The sequence below is a fragment of the Pecten maximus genome, chromosome 13, assembly GCF_902652985.1.
Source record: "Pecten maximus chromosome 13, xPecMax1.1, whole genome shotgun sequence".
NCBI classification, from domain to species: domain Eukaryota; kingdom Metazoa; phylum Mollusca; class Bivalvia; order Pectinida; family Pectinidae; genus Pecten; species Pecten maximus.
This window is the reverse complement of record NC_047027.1, coordinates 39,033,961-39,046,579: the sequence shown is the minus strand read 5'-3', so window position 1 is coordinate 39,046,579 and position 12,619 is coordinate 39,033,961. Positions and strand designations below refer to the sequence as shown.

General features: G+C 31.7%; 1 protein-coding gene across 4 annotated transcripts in view; it reads right to left on the bottom strand.

The window, feature by feature from the left end:
- Positions 1 to 12,019, bottom strand: part of LOC117341074 — a 36,911-nt gene extending 24,892 nt beyond the window's left edge. For 2 of the 4 annotated variants that reach the window (XM_033902905.1, XM_033902907.1), the window contains exons 1-3: positions 11,831 to 12,014; positions 1,357 to 1,761; positions 148 to 477 (exon numbers count right to left, since the gene is read on the bottom strand). In XM_033902905.1, the coding sequence (XP_033758796.1) occupies positions 148 to 477; positions 1,357 to 1,761; positions 11,831 to 11,972 (877 nt within the window). In that variant the 5' untranslated portion in view covers positions 11,973 to 12,014. Of the gene's footprint in view, positions 1 to 147; positions 478 to 1,356; positions 1,762 to 11,830 lie in introns of all 4 variants that reach the window. The other 2 variants (XM_033902906.1, XM_033902908.1) reach the window with 2 other exon arrangements.
- Between the last annotated feature and the right edge of the window lie 600 nt (positions 12,020 to 12,619).

The following is a 12,619-nucleotide window of genomic DNA, read 5'->3' as shown; positions in this document are numbered from 1 at the left end:
TGGTGTGTGGTCAAGATGCTTTAAAATTAATGCTACTCAATGACTTTGACGCTACTCATCAATCTGAATGCTGCTCAATGACTTTGACGATTCTCTTTAATCTGAACGCTACTCACTAAACATGATATACAATATCAACACGCTTACTGAGTGTAATGATCTCTGTGGAATTAGAGGTTGCGTTAGAGCTCTCACTGAAAGCTATACACTGGACGACGGACTTTATCAGCGAGGAGTCGCGCTCAGCCAATATCGTCAAGTTTGCAGAGGTCTTAAACAAACCATCACTATTGGAAATTGTGGAATCGTCAGCAAGTGCAGATACGTCGATGTGATCTTTCATCCATTTAATGGTGGCCCCTGGGCGACAGAAGGAAGTCTCACAATTTAAGGTGAATCGTTCTCCATCTTTAACTATCAACTGGCCTTCGGTAATTTCTCCAGAGGAACTTTGAAGGTGGACATATTCCACTGGCACTGGAATATAAAATACGTCTTTGTAACAGACTGCGCTTTATCTTCATTTATATACTAGTAGTGTCTTAACTATTGGCTACTTGAATAACGTTCTGGCATATTTCTGAATTAATCTTCCTCAGAAGTCTAGATCAAATATTTTCATTTATCTATTTTTTTTTTTTATTTTGAGAAAAAACTTCTATTAAGCCTTGATTTAATGTCACAGTACAACATCTGTGTATGTCTTACCTAGGAGGTAAACCTCAGTATAAATAGTGTAGTTCCTTCTGTAGGCTTCTGATTACTTTACACTCCACGAACGTTCGTGGAGTGTAACCAGAAGTCTTAACTAGCGAAGATGACCTGGCCTGGGACGTTAACTTCAGTAGAGTTTTGAATTGAGTTATCTTCCTTACATCTGACCTGGGACGTTAACCTCAGTAGAGGCTTAAGTTTAGGCCGAGACAGATCCCTTGTACATTAAAGTACCTAGGACGTTAACATCATTAGAGGTTTTAAGCGTAGACCGAGTTATCTCCCTTATACTATACCTAGAGTGTAGACCGAGTTATCTCCCTTATACCTTACCCAGAGTGTAAACCGAGTTATCTCCTTTATACCGTACCTAGAACGTTTACTTCAGTAGAAGTTTTAAGTGTAGACCGAGTTATCTCCCTTATACCTTACCGAGAGTGTAGACCGAGTTATCTCCCTTATACCTTACCTAGAACGTTTACTTCAGTAGAAGTTTTAACTGTAGACGGAGTTATCTCCCTTATACCTTACCGAGAGTGTAGACCGAGTTATCTCCCTTATACCTTACCGAGAGTGTAGACCGAGTTATCTCCCTTATACCTTACCGAGAGTGTAGACCGAGTTATCTCCCTTATACCTTACCTAGAACGTTTACTTCAGTAGAGGTTTTAAGTGTAGTCCGAGTCGGGGACCAACTCCCTGGTATTATCACGGCACAGTAGATGTCGTCGCCATGTCGAGGATGTTCAACAGAGAACCGTACCCGTGTTACGTTGATCCGACATGGCTGAGAGAGAGGAGTACTTTCCTGGCACGCGCCGATTTGGGAGGACTTGACAGAGCCAAGCGTGACCTCTCCAGTTTCGTTAGTTGACCACTCCAGTCTCCATGATGTAGCAGATGATATGTCAATGGTCAATATGAGCGGATGACCGCTCTCAACTGAGGCTACCGGCCGAGGACTGAGATTTACCGCTGGGTTTACTGTAGACACAGATGCTGTAGGTGTAGACATGGGCACAGACAGAGTCGTAACGTTACTTACTACTGCAACAAATAAAAAACACAAGAGAATTATCGGGAGTAATATATTGTATGATGCGACGCAATTGCAGGAAATCAGTGGTAATTGTTAATGTCATCACCAACATTTCAAGAATAACGGTCACTGGAAATTGATAGTCATAACACATCACTGCGCATGTCACGTATACACCAAGCGTTGCTATATATTGTTACGTATGCTATCACGTTTTACAAGTTGTATGTATGGGATTTCGAGGGAGCAATCTTGACTTTGACTTTACAGCAAAAATCGTCTAAATTGATCTTATTCAGGCGGTTTTTGGTGGTATTGTCGCTTGTACTGCATTGTTTAACCCTGACTCAGAGTTAACCCTGACTCAGAGGCTGTCAGCGCGAACATTAACTTGTCTGTGCCAAAACACTGTTTGACTCATATTGTCAAAATTAGAGACACTTAATGAATGTTTCCAAACAGGCAATTTTTTCATATATTTTTTTTTCTATTTATTTATTTTCGTAAATATTCTTCAAATGAAACAGCTTGTAGTTGATTCCCGTGCGGTTGTGTTTACAAACAAAATCGAAGTGCGTGAGATTGACATTTGCGCATGCTCAGGGCGTGATCAGTTGACGACCAGGGTTGAAACAGGATGGCTTTCCAATCATGACCAACATGCTTTCAATGCGATTCTAAGTTAAAAACGACAATTTGAGTGAAGAACAAACGCTTGCTCACATTTCAGGTTTAATTGCGTATGACCGTAATAAAAACATTTTCTCCAACCTAAGATACCAGAAAACATGTCTTACGGATAATTTATATGTTACCTTACCAATGTTAAAATAAAGTGTTAGCACATCACATCATCAATCTGAAAACTTCAAGTTAGTTATCTAATGATATACCAAATGTAATGATTTAATGAATACAATAATATAGTGATCCATCGAATACATTGATCAATCGAATGTAGTGATCTATAACGGATGCATTGATCTGTCGAATACAGTGATCAATCGAATGTAGTGATCTATCGAATGTAGTGATATATCTAATGTAGTGATCTATCTAATGTGGTGATCTATCTAATGTAGTGATCTATCTAATGTAGTGATCTATCGAATGTAGTGATCTATCTAATGTAGTGATCTATCTAATGTAGTGATCTATCTAATGTAATGATCTATCTAATACATTGATCTATCTAATGTAGTGATCTATCTAATGTAGTGATATATCTAATGTAGTGATCTATCTAATGTAGTGATCTATCTAATGTAGTGATCTATCTAATGTAGTGATATATCTAATACATTGATCTATCTAATGTAGTGATCTATCTAATGTAGTGATCTATCTAATGTGGTGATATATCTAATGTAGTGATCTATCTAATGTAGTGATCTATCTAATGTAGTCTATCTATCTAATGTAGTGATCTATCTAATGTAGTGATCTATCTTATGTAGTGATCTATCTAATACATTGATCTATCTAATGTAGTGATCTATCTAATGTAGTGATCTATCTAATACATTGATCTATCTAATGTGGTGATCTATCTAATGTAGTGATCTATCTAATACATTGATCTATCTAATGTAGTGATCTATCTAATGTAGTGATCTATCTAATGTAGTGATCTATCTAATGTAGTGATCTATCTAATGTAGTGATCTATCTAATGTAGTGATCTATCTAATGTAGTGATCTATCTAATACATTGATCTATCTAATGTAGTGATCTATCTAATGTAGTGATCTATCTAATGTAGTGATCTATCTAATGTAGTGATCTATCTAATACATTGATCTATCTAATGTAGTGATCTATCTAATGTAGTGATCTATCTAATGTAGTGATCTATCTAATGTAGTGATCTATCTAATGTAGTGATCTATCTAATGTAGTGATCTATCTAATGTAGTGATCTATCTAATGTAGTGATCTATCTAATGTAGTGATCTATCTAATGCATTGATCTATCTAATGTAGTGATCTATCTAATAGTGATCTATCTAATGTAGTGATCTATCTAATGTAGTGATCTATCTAATGTAGTGATCTATCTAATACATTGATCTATCTAATGTAGTGATCTATCTAATACATTGATCTATCTAATGTAGTGATCTATCTAATACATTGATCTATCTAATGTAGTGATCTATCTAATGTAGTGATCTATCTAATGTAGTGATCTATCTAATGTAGTGATCTATCTAATTCATTGATCTATCTAATGTAGTGATCTATCTAATACATTGATCTATCTAATGTAGTGATCTATCTAATGTAGTGATCTATCTAATGTAGTGATCTATCTAATGTAGTGATCTATCTAATGTAGTGATCTATCTAATGTAGTGATTGTATAAGAAGATAATAAAACACCCAGAGAGACACGTGACCCTATAGGGTGATAAACAGCTAACTCACTTGTACCGTATCAAGGGTTGTCGTATTCCTTCATGCGGTATCGTCATTCTTATGGATAGTGACACACATTTATAATGAAGTGTCACGTACGATTGATCTTATATCAAATTACACGATAGGTTCGTCTCCCCTTCTTTAGTTTTACATTTGTTTCAACTATTATATTCATTTTTGCTGACTTCTGTTCTACCCTATTATCAAATATCATTATATACTTCACTATGTTACTAAATATCATTATAGACTTTGCTATGTTACTCAATATCATTATATACTTCACTCTGTTACTACATATCATTATAGACTTTGCTATGTTACTCAATATCATTATATACTTCACTATGTTACTAAATATCATTATAGACTTTGCTATGTTACTCAATATCATTATATACTTCACTCTGTTACTAAATATCATTATATACTTCACTCTGTTACTAAATATCATTATAGACTTTGCTATGTTACTCAATATCATTATATACTTCACTATGTTACTAAATATCATTATAGACTTTGCTATGTTACTCAATATCATTATATACTTCACTCTGTTACTAAATATCATTATAGACTTCACTCTGTTACTACATATCATTATATACTTTACTATGTTACTACATATCATTATATACTTTACTATGTTACTCAATATCATTATATACTTTACTCTGTTACTACATATCATTATATACTTTACTATCTTACTAAATATCATTATAGACTTCACTCTGTTACTACATATCATTATATACTTTACTATGTTACTACATATCATTATATACTTTACTATGTTACTCAATATCATTATATACTTTACTCTGTTACTACATATCATTATATACTTTACTATCTTACTAAATATCATTATATACTTTACTATGTTACTAAATATCATTATATACTTTACTATGTTACTACATATCATTATATACTTTACTATGTTACTCAATATCATTATATACTTTACTCTGTTACTACATATCATTATATACTTTACTATCTTACTAAATATCATTATAGACTTCACTCTGTTACTACATATCATTATATACTTTACTATGTTACTACATATCATTATATACTTTACTATGTTACTAAATATCATTATACACTTTACTCTGTTACTAAATATCATTATATACTTTACTATGTTACTAAATATCATTACATACTTTACTATGTTACTACATATCATTATATACTTTACTATGTTACTCAATATCATTATATACTTTACTCTGTTACTACATATCATTATATACTTTACTATGTTACTAAATATCATTATACACTTTACTCTGTTACTAAATATCATTATATACTTTACTATGTTACTAAATATCATTACATACTTTACTATGTTACTAAATATCATTACAGACTTAACTCTGTTACTAAATATCATTACATACTTTACTATGTTACTAAATATCATTATATACTTTACTATGTTACTAAATATCATTATATACTTTACTATGTTACTAAATATCATTACAGACTTAACTCTGTTACTACATATCATTATATACTTTACTATGTTACTACATATCATTATAGACATTACTATGTTACTAAATATCATTATATACTTTACTATGTTACTACATATCATTACATACTTTACTATGTTACTAAATATCATTATATACTTTACTATGTTACTACATATCATTATAGACATTACTATGTTACTAAATATCATTATATACTTTACTATGTTACTACATATCATTACAGACTTTACTATGTTACTAAATATCATTATATACTTTACTATGTTACTACATATCATTACAGACTTTACGCTGTTACTAAATATCATTATATAATTTACTATGTTACTAAATATCATTACAGACTTTACTATGTTACTAAATATCATTATAGACTTTACTATGTTACTACATATCATTATATACTTTACTATGTTACTACATATCATTATAGACATTACTATGTTACTAAATATCATTATATACTTTACTATGTTACTACATATCATTACAGACTTTACTATGTTACTAAATATCATTATATACTTTACTATGTTACTACATATCATTACAGACTTTACGCTGTTACTAAATAGCATTATATACTTTACTATGTTACTAAATATCATTACAGACTTAACTCTGTTACTACATATCATTACAGACTTTACTATGTTACTAAATATCATTATATACTTTACTCTGTTACTACATATCATTATATACTTTACTATGTTACTAAATATCATTACAGACTTCACTATGTTACTAAACATCATTACAGACTTCACTATGTTACTAAATATCATTATATACTTTACTTTGTTACTAAATATCATTATATACTTTACTGTGTTACTAAATATCATTATAGACTTTACTATGTTACTAAACATCATTATATACTTTACTATGTTACTACATATCATTACTGACTTAACTCTGTTACTACATATCATTACAGACTTTACTATGTTACTAAATATCATCATAGACTCTATTCCGTTACTAATTATCATTCTATACATTACTATATTTTATTCACGTTTTGTAGTGTCATCCACTTGTTTGTGCTCCACAATCCGGGGTTCAAATCACCACCCTATGACGAATAACTTACTACAGATAAAATACATGTGGATGCCCTAATAACGTGACAGTATGGTTGTAGTGCACTTGACCTCGACGATAGACACGCTTTATAAAACAAACAATTAAGTACCGTCAGTGTGTTGACGCTTCTGTTATAATTTTGAACCCTTAATGTGCTGTTGAACCTTTTTAAACTCTGACGATATGAATGAGAACCTCTCCCAGTCCTGAAGCTCACGAGCATTCACTATAGAAATATCTGATTGTATAGTAGAGAGCCTAATAGGAAACGGGAACCACTTCAGGTCCTTGAGGAGATTATACATCTCCTATCATATGAACAGTGTCATCAAATTTTGGTGCGAGGTTTTTTTTTTACTTTCTGTTCAATTCATTTTCAAATATATCTAGCTCTAAATTTATACTAATTTATCTACAATGTAACTCTCAATTTTCTACTAATGTATCTAACTCTCATTTTACACCAATATATCTCACTCTCAATTTATACTTATGTATCTAACCCACAATTCATATTAATGTATCTAACTCTCAACTCATACTAATATATCTAACTCTCAACTCATACCAATATATCTAACTCTCAATTCATACTAATATATCTAACTCTCAAGTCATACTTATATACATGTATCTAACTCTCAACTCATACTGATATATCTAACTCTCAACTCATACTAATATATCTAACTCTCAACTCATTCTGATATGTCTAACTCTCAACTCATACTAATGTAACTAACTCTCAACTCATACTAATATATCTAACTCTCAATTCATACTGATATATCTAACTCTCAACTCATACTAATATATCTAACTCTCAACTCATACTAATATATCTAACTCTCAATTCATACTAATATATCTACCTCTCTACTCAAACTAATATATCTAACTCTCAACTCATACTAATATATCTAACTCTCAACTCATACTAATATATCTAACTCTCAATTCATACTGATATATCTAACTCTCAACTCATACTAATATATCTAACTCTCAACTCATACTGATATATCTAACTCTCAATTCATACTAATATATCTAACTCTCAACTCATACTAATGTATCTAACTCTCAATTCATACTAATATATCTAACTCTCAATTCATACTAATGTATCTAACTCTCAACTCATACTAATGTATCTAACTCTCAACCCATACTTATATATCTAACTCTCAACTCATACTAATATATCTAACTCTCAACTCATACTGATATATCTAACTCTCAACTCATACTAATGTATCTAACTCTCAACTCATACTGATATATCTAACTCTCAACTCATACTAATATATCTAACTCTCAACTCATACTGATATATCTAACTCTCAACTCATACTGATATATCTAACTCTCAACTCATACTGATATATCTAACTCTCAACTCATACTAATATATCTAACTCTCAACTCATACTAATATATCTAACTCTCAATTCATACTGATATATCTAACTCTCAACTCATACTAATATATCTAACTCTCAACTCATACTGATATATCTAACTCTCAACTCATACTGATATATCTAACTCTCAACTCATACTGATATATCTAACTCTCAACTCATACTAATATATCTCACTCTCAACTCATACTGATATATCTAACTCTCAACTCATACTGATATATCTAACTCTCAACTCATACTGATATACTAACTCTCAACTCATACTAATATATCTCACTCTCAACTCATACTGATATATCTGACTCTCAACTCATACTGATATATCTAACTCTCAACTCATACTGATATATCTAACTCTCAACTCATACTGATATATCTACCTCTCTACTCAAACTAATATATCTAACTCTCAACAGATACTAATATATCTAACTCTCAATTCATACTAATATATCTACCTCTCTACTCAAACTAATATATCTAACTCTCAACTTATACTAATACATCTAACTCTCAACTCATACTAATGTATCTAACTCTCAACTCATACTGATATATCTAACTCTCAACTCATACTGATATATCTAACTCTCAATTCATACTAATGTATCTAACTCTCAATTCATACTAATGTATCTAACTCTCAACTCATACTAATGTATCTAACTCTCAGCTCATACTAATATATCTAACTCTCAATCTACACTTATATATCTAACTCTCAACTCATACTAATATATCTAACTCTCAACTCATACTTATATATCTAACTCTCAATTCATACTAATATATCTAACTCTCAATTCATACAAATATGTCTAACTCTCAATTCATACTAATATATCTAACTCTCAACTCATACTAATGTATCTAACTCTCAGCTCATACTAATATATCTAACTCTCAATCTACACTTATATATCTAACTCTCAACTCATACTAATATATCTAACTCTCAATTCATACTAATATATCTAACTCTCAACTCATACTAATATATCTAACTCTCAATTCATACTAATATATCTAACTCTCAACTCATACTAATATATCTAACTCTCAATTCATACTAATATATCTAACTCTCAACTCATACTAATATATCTAACTCTGAATTCATACTAATATATCTAACTCTCAATTCATACAAATATATCTAACTCTCAATTCAAACTAATGTATCTAACTCTCAATTCATACAAATATATCTAACTCTCAATTCATACTAATATATCTAACTCTGAATTCATACTAATATATCTAACTCTCAATTCATACTAATATATCTAACTCTCAACTCATACTAATTTATCTAACTCTCAACTCATACAAATATGTCTAACTCTCAATTCATACTAATATATCTGACTCTCAATTCATACTAATATATCTAACTCTCAATTCATACTAATGTATCTAACTCTCAACTCATACTAATGTATCTAACTCTCAATTCATACAAATATGTCTAACTCTCAACTCATACTGATATATCTAACTCTCAATTCATACTAATATATCTAACTCTCAACTCATACTAATATATCTAACTCTCAACTCATACTAATATATCTAACTCTCAACTCATACTAATGTATCTAACTCTCAACTCATACTAATATATCAAACTCTCAGCTGATACTAATGTATCTAACTCTCAATTCATACTAATATATCTAACTCTCAATTCATACTAATATATCTAACTCTCAATTCATACTAATATATCTAACTCTCAACTGATACTAATATATCTAACTCTCAACTCATACTAATATATCTAACTCTCAACTCATACTAATGTATCTAACTCTCAACTCATACTAATATATCAAACTCTCAGCTGATACTAATGTATCTAACTCTCAATTCATACTAATATATCTAACTCTCAATTCATACTAATATATCTAACTCTCAATTCATACTAATATATCTAACTCTCAACTGATACTAATATATCTAACTCTCAACTATACTAATGTTTATAATTTTGTATTTCATTTGATGTAAAGGTTTCACAGCGGGTAGTGATTTTTACTAATGTATTTATCTCTCAACCTTTACTCATAGTTGTTGATTACTGAGGAGTCCAAGGAGTGGATACACGATGCTGTTTTCCTGTATCGTCTAACATGTCTCTCCTACTCTCATTTGAGAAAGGTGGGTACAATTTTTTTACTGAAAATCTGACAAAATTCTTACGAATATTGGTTCAGAGTACAAATATTTATCATGATATTCCGACTGACGATATGTCATCAGTCGACTTGATCATCCAAACTATGGGGTATCGCCTATCCTTTACATGTTATTTGACATATACTCTATACATTACAAAATAATATCTCAATATTTACACTGCATTGTTACGACACTTCCAAGGTAAGTTCGCGTTGTGAGACCATAACAAGGGCCTAGTTTCTGACGTTTATTTTTTTTCGGCGTCAAGCGCGACCAACACCAAGGTCTATAGACACTACATTGTGTACAACACCAAGGTCTATAGACACTACATTGTGTACAACACCAAGGTCTATAGACACTACATTGTGTACAACACCAAGGTCTATAGACACTACATTGTGTACAACACCAAGGTCTATAGACCCTACATTGTGTACAACATCAAGGTCTATAGACAATACATTGTGTACAACACCAAGGTCTATAGACACTACATTGTGTACAACACCAAGGTCTATAGACAATACATTGTGTACATCACCAAGGTCTATAGACACTACATTGTGTACAACACCAAGGTCTATAGACTCTACATTGTGTACAACACCAAGGTCTATAGACAATACATTGTGTACAACACCAAGGTCTATAGACACTACATTGTGTACAACACCAAGGTCTATAGACACTACACTGTACAACACCAAGGTCTATAGACACTACATTGTGTACAACACCAAGGTCTATAGACACTACATTGTGTACATCACCAAGGTCTATAGACACTACATTGTGTACAACACCAAGGTCTATAGACACTACACTGTACAACACCAAGGTCTATAGACACTACATTGTGTACAACACCAAGGTCTATAGACACTACATTGTGTACAACACCAAGGTCTATAGACAATACATTGTGTACAACACCAAGGTCTATAGACACTACATTGTGTACAACACCAAGGTCTATAGACACATCATTGTGTACAACATCAAGGTCTATAGACACTACATTGTGTACAACATCAAGGTCTATAGACACTACATTGTGTACAACATCAAGGTCTATTATACACTACATTGTGTACAACACCAAGGTCTATAGACATTACATTGTGTACAACACCAAGGTCTATAGACACTACATTGTGTACATCACCAAGGTCTATAGACAATACACTGTGTACATCACTGTCTATAGACACTATATTGTGTACAACACCAAGGTCTATAGACACTACATTGTGTACAACACCAAGGTCTATAGACACTACAATGTGTACAACACCAAGGTCTATAGACACTACATTGTATACAACACCAAGGTATATTAAGCTCTGTTTGCTCTTCTTTCAGAGGCAACAATGGTTGATTTCGTTTTGTTAAAAATCATGTATAAATAGAATAATAATCTCACCGAACAACCATCCCTGTGGCAGGGGCCCAGCTACCATGAGGAACAGGATTACAGTCCAGTACATCATGTAGATTGTGTCAGCTTGAAGTTTGAAGTTGTTTAAGACTAAGATCAGTAAAGTGTGTTTTATACATATATCCATGTATAGGAATCGCCGCAATGATTTCCGTGTCTACTTTATTTCCGCTTAATACATCACTTTTAGATTTAGACATGTACCCCACACTCATGTTGACACTACCTACACAAACAAGCTGTGTAATATGACTTAATAAATCGTGTTTATACAATGTGTACGTCATAGTGCACGTCCATATGGGGTAGATCCATTATTCAATATAGCGATCCCTATATTTACTCTGTATTGTATGTAATTTATGTAAACCAAACACAGTAGAAAGTTCTGTGTTACATTAGCCTGTATATCTTTAGTAAACCAAACACAGTAGAAAGTTCTGTGTTACATTTGTCTGTATGTCTGTAGTAAACCAAACACAGTAGAAAGTTCTGTGTTACATTAGTCTGTATGTCTGTAGTAAACCTAACAGTAGAAAGTTCTGTGTTACATTAGTCTGTATGTATGTAGTAAACCTAACAGTAGAAAGTTCTGTGTTACATTAGTCTGTATGTCTTTAGTAAACCAAACACAGTAGAAAGTTCTGTGTTACATTAGTCTGTATGTCTGTAGTAAACCAAACACAGTAGAAAGTTCTGTGTTACATTAGTCTGTATGTCTGTAGTAAACCTAACAGTAGAAAGTTCTGTGTTACATTAGTCTGTATGTCTGTA